This window comes from Oryctolagus cuniculus, chromosome 12 (assembly GCF_964237555.1).
Source record: "Oryctolagus cuniculus chromosome 12, mOryCun1.1, whole genome shotgun sequence".
Lineage (NCBI taxonomy): Eukaryota > Metazoa > Chordata > Mammalia > Lagomorpha > Leporidae > Oryctolagus > Oryctolagus cuniculus.
The window spans coordinates 9,971,029-9,990,473 of record NC_091443.1 but is presented as its reverse complement, the minus strand read 5'-3'; the positions used below and the strand labels follow the sequence as shown (position 1 = coordinate 9,990,473).

The 19,445-nt window shown below is 54.3% G+C and overlaps 1 protein-coding gene and 1 long non-coding RNA gene across 3 annotated transcripts in view; both read right to left on the bottom strand.

The window, feature by feature from the left end:
* Positions 1 to 1,225: 1,225 nt before the first annotated feature.
* On the bottom strand, positions 1,226 to 7,235 carry LOC138844597 (uncharacterized). Its single transcript, XR_011380557.1, has 2 exons — positions 6,661 to 7,235; positions 1,226 to 1,585 (listed from the first exon to the last, which is right to left on the bottom strand). It is a non-coding gene; the product is annotated as an uncharacterized lncRNA (long non-coding RNA).
* Positions 7,236 to 9,348: 2,113 nt separating this feature from the next.
* The window catches only part of ASB7 (ankyrin repeat and SOCS box containing 7), a 40,788-nt gene continuing 30,691 nt past the window's right edge, over positions 9,349 to 19,445 (bottom strand). For both annotated transcript variants that reach the window (XM_008248763.4, XM_008248762.4), the window contains one exon: positions 9,349 to 12,629. In XM_008248763.4, coding sequence (XP_008246985.1) covers positions 12,490 to 12,629 — 140 coding nt within the window. In that variant the 3' untranslated portion in view covers positions 9,349 to 12,489. The remainder of the gene's footprint in view (positions 12,630 to 19,445) is intronic.

The following is a 19,445-nucleotide window of genomic DNA, read 5'->3' as shown; positions in this document are numbered from 1 at the left end:
CCGGGTTCTAGTCCTGGTTGGGGCGCCGGATTCTGTCCCGGTTGCCCCTCTTCCAGGCCAGCTCTCTGCTGTGGCCCGGGAGTGCAGTGGAGGATGGCCCAAGTGCTTGGGCCCTGCACCCCATGGGAGACCAGGAGAAGCACCTGGCTCCTGCCATCAGATCAGCGCGGTGCGCTGGCTACAGCGCGCTGGCCGCGGCGGCCATTGGAGGGTGAACCAACGGCGAAGGAAGACCTTTCTCGCTGTCTCTCTCTCTCACTGTCCACTCTGCCTGTCCAAAAAAAAAAAAAAAAAAAAGCCCTCTGTCCCTCCCGATCCCAGACAGACAAGTGTACCCAACATTCCCGCAGGCCAGGGGTGGCGGTCCTGCCCCTGCAGGCTGGGGATCCGGCTGTGTTTCCCTTTAGAAAGGCAATGCATTAGGGGAGTTAGGAAAGACCGGGGTTGGAGGACGGGACCTTGGGAATCCTCGCAAGGATTCACGGCTTCGTTCAAAGCGCTTTGCTAAGCACCTTTTCCCAGTGAAGGATTTCTCTCTGCCATCTCCCTCACGTCTGGGCACTCCGAGGTCAGGAGGTGGCCACAAAACCACCAGGGGTGGGACCGGCTTCCAGCAGCCAACTGCCCAGACCCACCTGCGGCCCCAGGCCCTGGGGTGTGTGGAGCAGCCCAGCGCACTTGGAGGATGGGCTTTGCAATTCTCTTCCCTTCAGAGAACACACTCATTGTGGCTGCTTTCCTCTTGTAAAACGAGGACCTGATTCTTCACCTTAGCAGGTGGATTCCATGCAGAGGTCACCGGTGCCAGTGGTCCTCAGCGTGGCTTCACAGAACGGCGGTGGCAGCAGCAGCAGCACCTGATGCTGGGCAGCCCACCTGCCAGTGGCTCTGTTCCCTACAGCAGCAGACACCCGCTTCGCCCCTACACGGCCCAGGCTGCCGCCAGGGGCTGTGCTGCCGTGGTGCCGACCGCCCCGAGGCTCTGGCTGCAGCCAGCTGGACGTGATGAGGCGTTTTCTGTGCTTTGATCTCAGGGCCAAGCCGCCAGCAGCCTGCCCCCCTGGGCAGTACCATGGTGCGTGCCAGCCAAGGCACAAGGAGCCAGGGCACTCCCCAAGCCCCACCACCACCCCAGCAGGCTATGTTTGGCACACCTACGATTTACGAGCTTCTAAACTAGGCTGAAGAACAGTAACAGCCGGAAAACAGAACTAGAGGCTACTGGTTTTGTCTGTGCCCAACTTAAATTAAGTTGCTGCAAAAGATAATTGGAGACATAAAGGTTCTAGCGTGGAGTCAGCTTGCGCGGTGCAGGAGGGACGGGCAGCACTGGCTGAGTCAGCACACACAGGGGTGCCCGAGGCTGGGGCCTGGCCCAAGCAGGCTCCTTGTGATGGGACAGTCACTGCGCCTGTCCCGCCCGGCTCACGGGCCAGCGGGCTGGTGGGTGGTTTCCGTAGCATCTCATGGCGCCTGCGATTTCGCTCTCTCTTCTTCTCATTTGATTGTTTTCTTTTTGCCGGGGAAGAGTCCAGATACTCTAATGCAGAGGTTCTCAGTGTGGTCCTCTTCAGCCCCCAGGCACCTGTTAGAAATGTAGATTTAAAAAAAAAAGATTTATTTATTTGAAAGGCAGAGTGGGGGAGGAGAGGAGAGAGAGAGAGAGAGAGAGAGAGAGGAAGAGAAATTTTTCACCTGCTGGTTCAGGGGCCAAGGATGGGTCTCCCACGTGGGTGGCAGGCACCCAAGCACTCTGGCCATCCTCTACTGCTTTCCCAGGCGCATTAGCAGGGAGCGGGTGGGAAGTGGAGCAGCCGGGACTTGAAGCAGTGTTCACATGGGATGCCGGCACTGCGGGTTCTTAACCCGCCCCTGCCTACCTCCCCAAGCCACACCGGTTACATCAGGAACATCTAAGAGCCAGGACCAGCATCATCTGCCAAGCCCCTTGGGGGACTCTGAGGCTGCAGTTAACACACACGTTGTATACAAGATACATATTACATACAAGCTACATATCACACACAAGATACATAGTGCATACAAGACACACGTTACATGCTACATACAAGACACATGTTACATACAAGACAATACTATGTACAAGACACACTGCACACAACATACATATTACATACAAGACACACTACATGCAACACACATTACATATTACATACAGGATATACACTACACACAACACACGAGATACATAGTACATACAAGACAATGCTACATACAAGACACATGTTACATACAAGACAATACTATATACAAGACACACTGCACACAACACACATATTACACACAAGATACACACTACATACAACACACAAGATACAAAGTACGTACAGGCTACATGCTACATACAAGATACACATACACTGATGTGGAGACATGTATACACACGCCATTTTGAATTTGGAAAGTGAAGTCCTTGGCCATATACAGACACACACACACACACACACCCATCTCTACCCACCCAGCCCTGCTTCTTTCCTGGGCTCCCCACCACCCCAGCTCTCAAAGTCCACAGGAGGGCAAGGCAGCCTCACTGCCATCGCGGAGGAGCTCCCCAGGACACAGCGATCCTGCTCCGGGAAGAACTCAAGGGTGGGTGGAGCCTGCCAGCGACCAGGAAAGACTGCCCCCTGCAGAAGCCAGCGCGGGCTCTGTGTGGGTGAGGGCGACACGGACCCCTCGGGGTCCTTCCATGCACTCAGGCGAGGGTTCTCGACCAAGCAGCTGTTTTACTATTGCCCTTTAAAACAGAAGGTGATGAAAGCATTTTTTAATTAAAAAAATTATTAAACGGAGTAGGAAGTAATGGTATCAGTTAATCTCAGGGTAGGATTTTTTTTTTGAACCCCCTAATAACTTCCTAAACATGAAGCGTTTCCGCGAAGCCAGCCGACGTTAATTACAGGCTTCGTGAGTGTTTCTACAGAATTCTCAAAGGCATCATCAGGACCCTTGTATAATGTGGGGTTTAGATGTCCCACGCCGAGCCCTGCACCAGCCCTTTTATCTTCTTGCCTAAAGGTGTGCACGGGAGGATGCAGCGCGGACTTAAACGCCCTGGGGAGCCAGCCTGGCTCACGGATGTGGCAACGGGTGCAAGGCTGCGAACTCGGCTGCCAGCGCCCCCGCCCTGGCCCTGGGCCATGGGGCCACCGCAGGGCCCATGCTGGTTCTTCAGTGGCCTCCCGGGGAGTCCTTCCCGGCAGGCACACACACTCACGGGCACTAACACGGAGGCTCGTCATCGGAGACTTGCCAGCACCACGGCTCCCCCCCCCCCCCCCCCCCCCCCGCCTCCGGAGCCTGCTGTGCAGAGAGCTGGGCTGGGCGTGGCCCTTAGGCAGCCTGCAGGGAGTCAGGGCAACGGGCAGACAGCACCAGCACGGCGGGCTGCAGGCTGACAGCAGCAAAGAGCCTCCAGCCTGGTAGGTGCCGGTACCAGCGGGGACGCCGCTGCCAGTCCTCTCACGTCTTTCTCCCACTCAACTGCGGCACTGGGCTCCCTGGACCCCTTCAGACCTTGGCAGTGAAGACTGGACCCCTGCAGGAACGGGAAGCTGGGCGAGAACGTGGGGAACACGGGGCCCGGGAACAAGCGCACGGTCGGGACCACAGATGCTCTTCCTGGGGCCGGTCACCCAGCCCTGAGGTCAGCACAAACCCTTACAAAGAGCACGGCCGCGGGGACTCGCTCACAGGGCGAGTGTGGGAGCCCAGGGAAGAGAGCGATGCCCGCTCAGACGCTGAGGGCGGCCTGGCTGGTGAGAAAGAGGGCGGAGAGGGCGCGGGAGCCAGGAGGACCCCTCCCCCACCTCTCCATCTGCGGAAGGAAGCCATCAGATCTTTGCCTGGCAAGCTGCTGGGGACAACCAGCAGGGCAGACACAAAGTGGCTGAGCCAAGAGGGTCCTCGGACCCAGGCCCAGGGCCACACCCACTGCCTTGCTGGTGGAACATCAGCTGGCCGCCGGTGAGCCCGGCTCTAGGGGCTGGGCCACGGAGCCCAAGGCCGCCTCCTTGCTTCCAGGGCGTCGGGTGAGGTAGGTGGAGACAGACTGTCCCCCGCGAGGACACAGCCAGGGCCTCCACCCTCCCAGCTGGAGCAGGGCTGCCCTGCAGAAGCTGGTCCAAGCGGGAGCCCTAGCTGCAGGCCCGGGGACAGCTCCGTGTCCGGCAGGACGGGCCACCCCTCGCACGGCTCTCCCCAGCTCGGAAGCAGCGGGGAACTCTGGTGCCGGCCCCACGCGGGCCACCGCCGCGTCTCCTCACCCTCGCATACCTCCTTCCAGGTTTGCTCACCAAGTCACTCTAACCCACAGGACCTCAGCGCACGCCGAAGCCTCCTAGCTACACACAACCACAGGCGGGCCTCCAGGAAGAGGAGCCATGGGCTCAGCCCCGCCTCCACTTTCCCCCCAACACTCCGGCCAGAACCCATGGCTGTTCCTCTCCAGCTTGAATTCTCTCACAAGCCCTTGGGGAGACTGGTGACAGCTGTCTGTCATGTGCATGACACAGGACACGTGTTGTGCCCCGAGGCCGCCTCACGGGCAGCAGGAGCAATGCACAGTGGCCTCACGGGCTCCTGGTCAGGCTGTTGCAGCTGCGGGCTCTGCCTGTCTCCCTTGCAGTCTCCAGCGGTACCTGGAGTCTGGCCTTGGACTGCAGCCCCTGTCCTGTGCCCCCTCATCCCTAGGCGAGGTGTGGTGCGGCACAGGAAGTTCATGACCCAGCAGACTAAGTACGGGGAGGCGTCCCCAAGTTCATCGGCACGTGGGATTAGATGATGTTGTGAATTTGCTGTGACCTCTTTGAAGCTCACTCTTAAGTTCAAGCTAACAGTACTTTCTGGAATACAGCATCACTTCCTTATTTTTTTTTAACAATTCAGGGGAATATTCTGTACACTTTTTTTAAAAAAATTATTTATTTCAAAGGCAGAGTGATAGAGAGAGGGAGAGAGAGATGTTTCATCCACTGGTTCCCTCCCCAAATGGCTGCAAACAGCCAGGGCTGGACAGGCCAACGCCGAGAGCCAAGAACTCCATCTGGGTCTCCCACATGGGTGGCAGGAGGCCCAAGTACTTGGGGCATCTTCCATTGCTTTCGCAGGCTCACTAGCAGGAGGTGGATCTGAAGGGGAGCAGTTGGGACTTGACCCCACCCTCCGGCATCCCGAGCAGCAGCCTGGCCCGCTACACCACAAGGCCGGGCCCATTTCCCGAGTTTTAGGGGCTGATGTATTAAGGACAACTCTACTGGACATTCTTTAGGTCAGCAACCACACTCAGACAAGCCATGGAAGCTGACACTTTCTACCTGCTGGGCGGTGAGCTCAAGGCCCAGCACACTGGAGAGATGAGTTTATCAGCCTCTTCCACGAACTTCAGCAGAGACCTCCAAGGAAAAGCCAATTTTCAAGTGTATCCAGCAACCAAACAGTTGCTAGTCAAGTCTCCCTATCCTCCCAGGTCTCTTTAAAACGTCCAATGGAGCGAGCATTTTATAAACGCGAAGGGTCATAGAAAAACGATGAAGGGTGCTCGTCTGACAACCTGTGACAAAGGCTTACAGAGAGAGTGAGGTGTGCACGCCGTGGGCACTTCTGTGCGGGCTCAGGTTGTCATCGACCCGTCCCGCAGTCGTGCAGAGCAGAATGAAGCGCAGTGGGGCCGGAAGAAATTCCTAGTGTCGCACTCACACAGTAGCCAAAGGGCACCCATGATCCAGGGTCTCTCCCAGGACCCAAGCTGGGTCGTGGGCTATTCAGACACGCGTGGTGGCAGGGAAGACGGCCTCTCGCAGCACGTCCCGGAGGATATCACGGGCAGTCATGAATGCGTGCGCTCTGCGGCCAGGAAGCGCGCAGAAGACCGCGGGCCCTGCCAGCTCTTGCCAAAAGGCGTCACAGCCTATTACTGATGGCTCAACAGTGGGGTGGTTCCTGTGGCTGGCGCAACACGGAAGGGTGCCACGGCAGTCACACTCACCAGGGAGGGCTGGAGATCTGTTACTAGGTTAAGGGGGCCTGGCTTCCACACCCTGCACCGCCAGGAGTGAAACCCACAAAGCTACCGAATCGCTTCCACTCGCAACTGCTCGGCTTTCCCTCCTGGACAAGGAAGGGCTTGGATTAACTCACTTAAACTGCTAGTGTCCACTCTGGGGAAGGCACGGTGCCAGTCAGGCACAAGAGCAGAGCTGGCTCGAGAAAGCAAGGCCAAGCTAGGGCAGGGCCTTCCTGCTACGTAAAACGATGCCATCCACGCAGAGAAAGGGGCTGCTGGGGTGGTGCCAGGCGGGGCTCCCTCTTAGTCTCCAGCGGCCCTGAGAACGGTGTTGTGTCCAAGCACAGCTGTCACCCAGAGTCACTCAGGGGAGCCCGGCCTCCCTGCAGGAAGCCCCCTCCTCCTCGTGTTGTGGGAGCCCAAGGAGTCTCCTGACACAATTCCCTGATGCAGGGTAGCAGTGTCCAAAGTTCTCTCTACAATCTCGCCATGCCAGTGCCCACCGGGAGTGGGCCTAGGCTAGGGTGCACCACCTGGTGACTATGGTGGAGTAGGGGTGGGCACGGGGAGGTGCTGGCGGAGGGAAGAAACAGTAGCGACAACACTGCAGGAATCAGGAGCACTACACTTACCTGAGATTTGGAGCTAGGAACGCAGGCGCTGTCATCTACCTGGGCCTGGTCTTGGAGGCTGTCATCTACCTGGGCCGGTCTCAGGCTAAGGCCGGTGCCAGGTGTAGCCAATGGCCTGGGGAGTGTGTTCTTCCAGCAGCCACTGTTTGAGTCGGGCAGGCGTGGCCCAGGGCCTGTCCTTGGGTAGCTCGGCAAGAGATTTCTGAAGACCACCAGCCATAAACCAGGGAGAAGTGCAAGCTGGCCTCCGTGGCATGACCTCAGTGGGCAGCGGCTGTAGCCCAGAGGTAGCTCCTAGGCCTCCACTGCACTTCCACCCAGGTCAGGGGGCAAAAGCCAAGCAATACAGAAACCCCAACACTGACCCCAAAAGCAACCTGAGGAGTGCGAGTCTGTACCTCGGAGGGGCAGGGGACCCACACTGGGGGGCACCCGGACGTCCTCTGGACAAATCTTCACTGGTGTGGACAGTACACCCCGGCCCTCTGTGTGCTTTTCTAAGTGGAGGCCTGACCCACACCAGAGTCTGCTGCATCACGCCGGGCCCTCTGCATCTGGGTCATCTCCTCATCCCACAGCCAGCTCGCTGGACTCAAACCATCCCCCGTGTAAAACTGGCTGTCTCTTGTCTGACTCATAAAATACTGTGTTTCACAGAAAAGTGAATCACTATTTCTTAACACCACAGAAAATAAATCATATCTCTACTAATTTAAAACTATTTCCTAATAAAAAGGAAGTAAAAAAATTTAAAAAGTTCCAAGTGTGACTTTTAAGATGCTGGAGCAAATCAAGATTGAATTAAAAGTATATTTATAGTAACTACAAATGATTACATGATTTAAAAATACTTTCTGTGTACTTTTTAAGAAGTCATTTTTATTTATTTGCAGAGCAGATTGAGTGAGTGAGCTACCTTTTACTTACTACTTCACTCCCCAGATACCTGTAACAGCCAGGGCTGGGCCAGGCCAAAGCCAAGAGCCAGGAGCTCCACCTGGGTCTCCCGTGTGGGTGGCAGGGACACAGTACTTGAGCCCGCACCTCCTGGTTCCCACGGGCATCGGCAGGAAGCTGGGCTGGTGGCAGAGGCAGAGGTGGGACTTGACCCCGGGCACTCCAACATGGGAGTGGTGGCTCAACCTGCTCAGCCCCAACCCCTAGCCTGGCACCTTTTTTTTTTTTTATTTCTTATATGCAAAGGAAGAGAAATGATTTTCTTTAATCTGACCCTTTACTTCTAATGGTTTACGGGTCTTCAGAATGGATCAACCAGTTCCGAATGTCCAACTGAAACCCGGCACAGACCCCTCTGGGTGCAGCTGGACAGAGGAAGCAGAAAGGGGTCACATGACCACTCACAGCAAGACCCTCACACAGGAGAGTAAGAGACCAAACACCGAGGCAGCAGTTGCGGGTTTATTCCCAAACCCACGACCTCCTACAGACGTTTATGTGACTGCGATTCAGAAAGTCCACAGACACTGTGGGATCAAGTTCGTCTGGGAGCTGGAGTCGTCTAAGATGCACATGGCCTTTAGGAAATATATTCTGGGGGTTAAGCTGCTGCCTTGCGTCGCCTGCATCTCTTACCAGAATGCCCGGGTTCGAGTCCCGGCTACTTGACTTCGGATCCAGCTTCCTGCTTGTGTGCGCCCCGGGAAGCAGCAGGTGAGGACTCACATCCTTGGGTCCCAGCCACCCACAGAGGCGGCCCAGGTGGAGTTCCTGGCTCCGGGCTTTAGCCTGGCCCCGCCCCAGCTGTTGTGGACATTTGGGGAGTGAACCAGTGGACGGAGGAGCTCTGTCTGCCTTTCACATAAAAATAAAAATTTTAAAAAATTTTTAAAAATTACAAACATGGAGCAGTTTCTCAGGGGTTTAGCAGTTCTGAGAGCCAGTGGCACCACCAGCCGTTCACCCTTTAGTCTGATTCTCTGAGGCTGACGAGATCTAATCGGTGACAACAGGACTGCTGGGGACAGAAAAAGTCACCTTTGTGTGTCCTGGGAGTCTACCACTCCGGCCATGAACCGTTTCCGGCAACGGTTGCTTAATGTCTTCATTGGTATTTCAGCTGGTAACAATTCTATACCTATAAAACACCAGTGCTTCTGGTTAAGGGCACACAGAGCTGCGCGGAGTTGCACACACACAGGCAGACGACCAAGCCCATTCTCTTCATCGCCCATACCTGCTTATGTGCCGCACTCTGACCCAACAGCAAGCTGGAAAACATGCTAGGCGACTTATATCATGGTGGAGAGGGAAAGGGCTCACGATGTCCCAGGGACATGGCCGCTCTTCACATCTCCGCTCCCCCTGCCCATCTGCTGGGTCTCACAGGTCCCGAAGCTCAGCCCAGGACAGATCTGAGCAGGGTCACAGGGGTGACACCCCGACGCCTGCAGGGGGCGCTGCAGCCTGTGCTCGCCTCACACAGAAAGTGGGAGACCGGAGTCGCGGTGCAGCTGGTCAACTACCCTATGCCTTCCCTGCCTGCGTCTCCCGCTGTGTTTAGAAGGGCTGTGGCACGTGTGCCAGCAGGTGCTGGATATGGCCCAAGCAGTCATGGCGCTGTCGGCTGTGTCGCATCCTGAACCTGATTCCCAGCGAACTGGAACTGAAATGCTGCTGGAAATATCTGTCTGCTAAGCTAGAGCAGAAATGAAACACGATTCCAATGCATTTTAAACCAGGTTTAGTTTTTTTTTTTTTTAATTCAAATTGACCCAAAGCAAAACTTACATTACAAAGGAAGAACAGAATACATTGTGATAGAACACACTAGGAGTTACATGAAAGCTAAGTTTGTGGGCAACCGGGCCTCACCCCAATCAGTCTGCAGGGAGCAGGAAGGGCCACCGCTGACCGCTGACTGCACTGCGCTGGGCCTCCTGGGGCGCGTCCCACAGGCGGCGCCAGCCTCCCTCCCACTCCAGGTGTGCGCGCTCCCTGCCACCAGAACACTCATTCTCTGGCAGAAACAGTTCCCAGCAGGACTGAAAATGAACTAAAAAACCAAACAGTCAAGTCCTCCAAACCAATGAGCATGGGTTACTCTGTAGTAAATAGTTTAGAAATATGGGAATTAAATAATCTAAAAAAAAAAAAAAAAAAAAAAAAACAACTCTTACTCTGCTGTACATTTATAAACACAAATATTTACAAAAAAAAAGAAAAAAAGGAAAAACAACCACCCTTGTTTTCAAAAGATGAGGTTTGCAGTTCATTAATGATCATTATCTTTTATGAGCTGGTTTCTTTGGTCTACTTGCCAAATATATTTTTTTAATAAAGATTTAGTAATAGGCTTAAATAATGAATCTCAAAAAAAAAAAAAAACAAACAAGGAATACAGCGAGGAATCAGTAACAAGTGTGATAATATTCTGAACGTTTTAGTCAAGACTCTGGAAAAACCAATCCATTAATTTCGTAAAATGCCGGTTCTCACTCACTCCATGACCACAGACGGCTTTCCTGCCAGTCCGCTGTGGGGGGGGCCTGCAGCTGCAACACTGCACCCCCCCAGTTACCAACCTCAAGACGCTCAGTCACTGGGAAACACCGTGTGCGATTGGGATTTTATTAACAACAACAACAACAAAAATAAAACATTCTTTTTAAGCTTCCAGATAAATCAAACCTCAAACAATAAATAATGGAATTATACACTTCTTCATTAAATAGAAATTTTCAATTCCAGGAAGAGCGCTCATAATTTTTTTTTTCTGAATTACAGCAGCAATACAGAAGGAAGAATTTACCTTAATCTGATCTTTTCACTTGGAATTCCCTGACGCTAGCTTGAGTTTGGAAACCTCTGACTGGCTGGGGGAGCGAGAAGCACTGGCAACATGAAGTGAGTAAGTTAGTGCACACCCACGTGGGGAGAAGCCCCTGGCCCATGTCACAGGGCAGAGCTGAGTACAGGACACTGGAGGGGCCTGCCTCCTCGCCTCCCTGGCCTGGGCTTTAGGGAGAGAGAAGTCACACCCGATCTCAGGCCGCGCCGTGCGTGCCCTCGGTGCTGCGGAGGTGCGGGTGCCGGCCCGGGTGTCGGCTCAGAGAACAAGGCCGCAGGAACGATTTTCACGTGGGACCCTCTCCACGGAGATGACTTTGGGAGGTGTGGGACAGAGGACCCATTCCTGTCCCCTGGCTCCAGCCAGGGTGTGGGGAAGCTCCTGAGACCCGCACACAGGAACCTGCGAGTGTGTGCCGCCCGCCAGGGTGCCTCAGAAAGCTGTGTGCCGCCCGGCACGGGCACAGCCCGTCCTCCGAGGCCGCCGCCGCCACGCTGCAGCCCGGGGAGGGATGGGCCCCGGGTGGCAGGAAACAGCCCAGAGGTCGCTCCTCGCTGAAACCGTTTCCAACCTCAGGACTTAAGGCCAGAGACTCGGAGCAGTAAGGACATGCCCTTCATCCCGCGGGTGTCTCCTAACAGACTGACGGAGAGTGTTAAGTATCTGGAAGCATCCCAAAGCGCGAACAACCCTGGCACGTTCGAGAAGGCTCTTCTGCATCAGACGTGACGAGGTATCAGGCATGGGACGCAGTGCAGGGGGCCTTTTGGGGTCTGCATACTTCAGCCTAGCCCCCCTCACGCTGCAGGCACGCCCCACCAACCCCGAGGGCAGCACGCCCGCCCCAAGGGCTTCACTGCACTCAGACAGACGGGCAGTGTTTAATTCGCCCGCTAGGAATCAGCCAGACTTTCAAATGCGTACCCGCTGGAGAGGATGTGTATTTTTTAAATTGGAAAGGGGGAAAAAAAAACCATCACGAAACCACCCTAAGTTATTTAACCGGCAAAGCCAAATGGCTGAACAATATCGGGGGCTATGTTTTAGGGAATACTCTAACACCAGGATGTGAAATTTTCTGCTTAAGGTGAAGTAAAAAGACAGTTTAAAATGGAAACTGCAACGGACACACGGGGGCTCTGAAGTGAGAATTACAGCGGTGGCTCCTGTCCTTGTGGGCATGTCAGAGCCGGCTGTGGAATGAACGGCGAGTGAAATAATGGATAAAACACCAGCAAAGGTATTGCACTGGAGGCACTGTTTGAAGAACAGAATACACTGGCTTTATAGAGGTTTTCTTTCCTGTTCATCTTTGTTAAAGCACAATTTGACCAGAGACAGAAGTTTAAGACACAATGTCTCAGGGTAGTGTCCTACAGCTGTTAAAAAAAAAAATAAGTTAAAAACAAGAGCACACCAGGAGAGCAGAGGTGCTGGCTGTATGTCACCCAAAAGCTACATTAATTAGGAAAAGAACAGTGTGAAATAGCCAATCTGCGCTCATTAGAAATGAATGAGCTGACAGCATCACTTTACAATTTCTCGGGGCAGTTTCCAGGACGACCCAGGAGCCCCCTGGGTGACGCCGCGCCTCCCGACTTTCCCAAGTGTGCTGCTGGCTGACAGTACCGTGCTCACCAATGGGACGACAAACGGGGAAAGGGTAAATGCGCCACTCCAAACCTGCTTGTGTCATTTAAGGAAAACGGGTTTTCTAAATGCAATATTGTATAGAAAGATTGGACCACTTAAACTTGGACCAAGAAACCAAATTAAGACTTTCAAGCATGTGTGTGTGGGGGGGTGTCTGTGTGTGTTTGTGTGTGTGTTTATATATATATAAAAAAATCCCTCCCCTACAATGAAAACCAACCAACCAACCAAACAGAAAACCTAAAAGTGTATACCTGCTTTCTGACTTTCACAGCAAATCAGAAATTGCATAGGATATACTTTGTGCAAGGCGAAAAGCCTCTTAAGTGTCTGGACCAGAACTCCTCATCTCTCTCAGTTCTTCCGTATCAGATATCATCGAATTTGTGTTTTAAGTAGTCTTTCATGACCTTGGCAATCGGCAGCTCATCAAGTAGCTTTAGGTTTTGAAGGCCTATACACTGTCGGATTTTGATTCGGCACAGGTCCTGCAAGCTCCTGGGCTGTCCTAAAAAGACAGAAAAAAGAAAACGTTAACAAAGCTACGAAGGCACTGTGTTGAAGGGGAGCTTTTGGGCTTGGGGAGAGAACGGCTGATCTCCTCGGGCAGTTCTCGCCGTGCGCTTCCTGTGCACGCAAGCCCACCACGCCCTCCCTGCGTCTCGTCTCACCCTTTCCCCAACCCGGGGACGGCAGGTGTCCCCACTTCTGTTCTGCAGACAACACTTCTCAGCATCACAGCTTACACTACACCGCTCAGCGTCAGATGACCAGTGATGTCTCAGCCCAGGGGCTCCTAGCCCTTAGCCCAGCCTTCTTCCCGTTACAAATTGGAATTGCTGGAGGCCCCAGGGTGCAGGGGGAGCCCGTGGGAGCGAGTCTTCGCCTGCAGACTGAGAGATGCCCCCCACGGCGGGGGCTCCTTTCAGTCCCGGGCCTAGGACGCAAGTGCCTGCATGCCTATCGCCAGCTCCGTGGAGTGTCCGGGGACATGTGCCCATGTGCCCACCTGCTCGCCGTGACTGTGCTCACCAGGGTCTGCGGGACCCTGGCTGAGGGCGAGGGGCAGGAAGCAGGTCGTCTGAAGAAGCAGCTCAAGCTATGTGGAATCTAACGGGCTTCAAGCCTCAGACCCTGACCACCTGCCCAGAAAAACCCCTGCCACCGCTCAACTCCAAGGAAAAACTGCAAAGCTCAATTTCAAATATTCTAATTCGTGACGACATGGCACGGATGGCCACAGACACTAGCAAAGACTCTTTCCAAGTGTTTCTGGAGTCTGGAGACACAGACTTCCGTGTTAATGCTTCCGTGTTAAATGGCGACGACAGTAAAAGCCGGCACCGATGGGATGATTGCGGTGTGCCACGCACTGCTGGGGTTCTTGGCGGGGACTAACCCGTCAGGCCTCTTACAAGGACATTGAATCGTCACTGCCGCGTGACAGACGGTCTCAGCGAGACTCAGGACACACTTCAAGTGAAGCAGAATGCTGTATTTCAGGAGTTCTCAAGTTACCTGGTTTCAAAACTCCTTCATACTTTAAAAATTTATCGAGGGGCTGGAGCTGTGGCACAGCAGGTAGAGCCACCGCCTGCAGCGCCGGCATCCCACAAGGGCGCTGGTTTGAGTCCCGGCTGCTCCACTTCCCATCCAGCTCTCTGCTATGGCCTGGGAAAACAAAAGATGGCCCAAGTCTTTGGGCCCCTGCACCCATGTGGGAGACCTGGAGGAAGCTCCTGGCTCCTGGCTTTCCATCAGCTCAGCTCCGGCTGTTGCGGCCACCTGGGTGGGGAGTGAACCAGCGGATGGAAGACCTCTCTCTCTCTGCCTCTGCCTCTCTGTAACTCTGCCTTTCAAATAAATAAATAAACCTTCAAAAAAAATTTACCAAGGACTCAAAACAACTTGCATGCGAGCTAAATCTATGGATGACTACCACATCCAAGGTCAAACAAAAACTTAGAAATATTTATTAATTCACCTAAAAATAATAAAAATAAACCCATTACATGTTAACATACATAGTTAAGAAAAACATACTTTTCATTCAAAACGAAAAAATTCAGTGAGAATGCCACTCTCACATTTTTGCAAAGTTCTTAAGTGGCCTACCAAATGAGAGCCGAGTTTTTATATGCCTGCGTATTTAATCTGCTGTGATAAAATCACATTATCTGATCTCTGGAAAATTCCACGAATACTCAGGAGAGAAGGAATGGGCAAAAGGCAGATAATGCCACAGTCCAGGAAATACCGGTGACGTCACAGATATCCTGAAGGGGTCCTGGGGACACCAGTCCTCCTGGGCCAGACCCCACGGCCTCTGCTGGACTTGGTGCCTGGTGCCTTACTGAACTGCTACTTGAATTAGGGGTCGCGGCTCCACATTAGCCAGCTCTTCAGAAGTGAGAAACAGCTCCTGGACTCCGGCCTCTGCTCTGCGAGGCCTGGCTGAGCGCCTGCTTCCAGCAGAGCCGCCTCAGGCTCGGGATGCGGCTCGGCAGCTCAAGGCGCCGCTCCGACGCAGGCTTCCCAGACCGCAGCATCGTCAGCGGCCCCGCGGCTCCGCCTCAGCTTCCGGCTCCTGCCACCGCATCCTGGAAGGCAGTGGATGATGGCCCGGTACCTGGGTCCCTGACACCCACGTGGGAGACAGGATGCAGTTCCGGGCTCCTCCCTTCAATCTGGTCCACTCTGGCTACTGCAGCCATTTGGGGAGTGATCTGGGAGAGGACCAATGGGACAGGAGATTGATTTCTTCCTTCCTCCCTGACACTCTACCTTTCAAGCAAATGCATCTTTTTTCAAGTTAACACGTGATCTTTTAGCAGAATCACAGAGAGGCAGCCCCCTCCTTGGCAGTGTGTATCTGCCAGGGGAGGTGGACCCACAGATGTGTGCACAAGGACCCCTGCACGGATGACACGCATGTGCACGTGTCTCTGGGTATGGGTGTGTCTCCTCCACATTCATTGGAGGATGCTAAGCCGGCCTCCCCCGCACACTCTCTTGCGGCTCCCTCTCTTCACAGGTGCGCTCAATGCCCATCTTCCACACTTCTTGACACGGGACGTGAGGGCAGGACCCCGTCTGCCTTTATGTGCCAGTGTGAACCCACAGCCTGACACGGCACTCAACAGATCGCTTGTCCCAAAAGCATAAAATACGCTTAATATGCTTGTCCCAAAAGCATAAAATAGTCAACTCGCTGCAAAACACGCCTGTGTCTACAGCAAATCATTTCCTGACCTGTTTTGGATTATCTCCCAACACCGTTCCCGGAGCACCGTCAGAAGAGAACGAGTTAGCGCTGCTACTTCTCACTGAATGCCCACAGCACTTGATCTGCACATGCAAACCAGACTACAGAGGTGATGGCATCTTCTTTACAAGTGCGGATCCTGATGCTGCTCACAGACGACAGGTTCCTTCCAAGCATCATTTTTTATTAGAGAACCACCACGATGCGTCTGGGCAAAACCCAGCTGTGTACAAAGTTGACATCTGCGTCCTTAAATGAAAACGTCTCGGCCAACAAAGTGGTAAAAACGAAATGACTGGGATTGGCTTAGTAAGGCAAAGGAAGGGACTGAAACAGAAGGTTATGTCACGGGATCCCTCCTGCTGGGACCGGTTCCGTGGCAGGACTGTGGTCTCCACCGATGACCCCGGTAGTCCTGACTCCTCATGATTTTGCGATGTGATGGGGCCCTCCCTTCGCTGGGGGGTGGGGATCTATGCCCCTCTGCTCAGAGCCGGGTGGACGTGTGCCCAAGTTACGTGACTTCCCAGGCTGAGTCACAGAAGGTGACACGGCTTCCGCGTGGCTCCCAGGCATTCGCTCTCAGAACGCAGCCGCCTTGCCACAGAGAAGCCTCAGCAGGTATGAAAAGCAACCGAGGTCGCCGGCTGACAGTCCCGAGCTCCAGCCGACTGCCTGCGCTGACCCACGGGCCGGCAGAGTGGGCCATCTGGGGAAGGTCAAGCTGCTCCAGGAAACACTTGATGCAGCCGAGACGTGAAACAATTGACTACTGTCTTAGACCACGAAGTTCCGCAGCACTGGATGACCGGGCGAGAGCCTGGGGCCTGCGAGTGGGGTGTTGCCACAGGCAGAACAGGCGGCCAGCCCAGCCTACGACACAGGGCTTTGCCACCACCACGGGGAGGGGGGCAGGACGCTGGTCGGGACTGAAAGGCTAACTGCTGTTAGAAGCCGGAGGAGAGGGGCCTTGTGCGCAGGGGTGGGAAGCCTGGCACCTGCTGTGCTGTGGAAGACGTCCGCAGGCAAGAGCAGGGCCGCGCCAACAACTGCCACTGCGGGCGGCAGCCACAGAAGCACCGGCACCCGCACGCCCCAGGCCCGCACGGCAGGGGCTTCAATGTTTCACAGACAGGCAAATGGAAGGAAATTACACGTTTTTCACGAACTTTCTGAAGACCCCTCAGGTACCAGAACACTGGACTCAATTTCTGATTGATTTTTTCTCCCCCTTAAACCAGGGTGTCCCTGGGGTCCCTAGGCACTCTGGGGGAATGTGGGTGGCCCTTTAAGTATCTCTGGGCCCTGTGTCACTGCTGTCTGCGGAACTCCTTTCAATGACACAAGCTGATCCTGGCGGTTAAAGCAACAGCTCTGGGCCGGCGCCGCGGCTCACTAGGCTAATCCTCGGCCTGCGGCGCCGGATTCTGTCCCGGTCACTCCTCTTCCAGGCCAGCTCTCTGCTGTGGCCAGGGAGGGCAGTGGAGGATGGCCCAAGTGCTTGGGCCCTACACCCACATGGGAGACCAGGAGAAGCACCTGGCTCCTGGCTTTGGATCAGTGCGGTGTGCTGGCCACGGCGGCCATTGGAGGATGAACCAACGGTAAAGGAAGACCTTTCTCTATGTCTCTATGTCTCTCTCTCTCTCACTGTCCACTCTGCCTGTCCAAAAAAAAAAAAAAAAAAAAAAAAAAGAGCAACAGCTCTGGAGCCAGACTGCCTGGTTTGGCTCCTGGCCCGGCCGCTAAGCATCTGCTTGATCTCGGGTCAGCGCCGTGGCCTCCTGCCTCAGTTTCCTCATAACAGAAGCCACCTCAAAGGCTAATTTTGGCAAAGTGCTTAGGCCAGTGCCAAGCACACAGTGAGTACCTGGCAGATAAAATGCGAAAACACTGATTTATTTTTTTTTTTTTTTTGAACTGCTAAGCAGAGGGCCCCTCCTTGGAAAGCTGGCTTCTTGGTTCCCTGGTGCAAGGACAGCAGGAAAGCCGCGGTCGGCCTAACCGGGAAGGAGCCACTCAAAGAGTCGTGGGCCGAGTGGGCCGAGGGCGGTCACGGCAAGACATTAGAGCAGGCATGGCGTGCGGCGGGCAGAGCTGTGAGCGCCCGTGCATGTACACAGAGACGCCCGGGCAGAGTGGGGGCCAGCACATCACTGCCTCTCCAGCAACACGGGATACACACAGAACCCATCCTGCCATCTCCCAACACGGCTGAATGGACAGCGGGTTAAACAATGAACAGTGGCAAGGGTCACTCCTTGCGACAGTTGTTTTCAGGAATACCGTTTCAGCAACGGGAGCTGGTGACTAACAGAGAAGCGCGCATTTCTGTCGACAGACCACTAAAGTGATTTACTCAGCACCTACCACGGGCTCCACGAGCCACTTCCCCAACGCTGAAAGGGCAGGGAGGAGCGGGAGCCGGGAGCCGGGGCACAGAAGGCGGAGAGAGAGGATAAAGGGAATGAGACAAACACCAACGTGGTTAGGTGCCTGGGAACCCACTTCCTCGCCTGTTACGTAACAGCCGCGCGCCGGCCCGGCGATGGGATCACAGCAAGGGGAACCTGGGGGAAGCCTCCCCAGTGAGCGGAGCTGCAGGAATTATAAACACGTGGGGTGGCAGCAAACCTGCGCCGCGTTCATGCCACTGAACGACCATGGGTTACATAACAGTTCAAAGGGTTACGAGTCTTGCCACTTTGTAAAGAAGCCCATCATTAGTAATAATTGGGCTGGCGCAGGGCAGGAAATCAGCTTTTGAAGGTCTGGTCTAGTATAAATTACAAAACCGGGGCTGGCAGCATAATTTGGAAAATTAAATACCCTAAAGCACTCCCTTTTGACACAGTCATTACTACATCTATGACGGGACAGACATATCCTGGATTCATAAAGGTCACATTTTAAAAAATGACCAAAGTGGGCAAAACGAAAGCAAGACTGAGCTGTTTCTCTGGTGGTGGCTGCGGGATAGACTAGAGGCGGAGGGAGGTCACGAAGAAGCGGCCCCCTGTCCCCCGTCCCTTCTCCCGGCAAGAGCCCCTCCCTCACAGGCCAACATCTGGAATCGTCTTCCAAGACCTCTTTGCTTCAGCTCAGCCTGCCACGTGAAAATCCCACCGTGAACGCATTTTGCATCTTTGCTCTTGCCCTCACAGGCTTGGTATGAAATGTACTAAACACATCCTGCCTGACAGGGAAAAAACGTGATCTCTAGCTTCCCTTAAAGACAATTCACAGCTGTCTCTGATCTAGAACCCAGATGCAGACACCATCAGCCTTGTGACGTTTGTCTACTGGTTCCTTTTTCCTCTCCCCCAGAACGTGAACCTATATTTTTCCATTTGCACTAAGTCAAACACAACCACAAGAAACCTCTAGATGCCTACATTAACAATACAAAGTTATACAAACACCACGAGCAAAGTACAGAGTGTATCTTGCGTGCCGGAGAACCCTGAAGTGTGGGGTGATCAGACTTCACTCTGCACAGGACGCTGGTTAGATAAAACAGCCCTGGAAAGGGGCGGCGGGCGACGGGACCCTTCGCAGGGAAGTCCCGAGGGCATCATCTGCCCACCCACCCACCGCTGGGTCAGACTGAGCTCAGAGGGCCACAGCCTGCATTTCCCTTTTTAAAGTGGAAAAAGAAGAGCCATCGTTTCTACGACGCCTTGTTTTAAACTGAAATCCTTCGTGTCTGCAGCCACCACACAGCGCCGCCGACTGCTGACACGAGACGGAAGCGTACCTCAGGTCGCTGCGACTCTCAGAAAGCAGCCGGCGTGGGTAAGTCCTTTGGCCGGGCTAAGGCGCCTGCAAAACGGCTCACACAGCTCAGCTCCCCTCCGCCTCATCTCTTCCTCATCAAAATGTAGCCCAGTCCTGCCTTACGCACACCGCGGAGGCGCATGGGCGGCTGCTCCCAGCCTGTGTCCGACAGGGTTGTCCAGAGACACAGCTCACGGCCTCGGCTCCGACTACAAACACAAACAGCCAGCGTGCCCTCTGCCCTCCGAATAACCTAGGCCAGAGCTTGTCGCAGCAATAAGA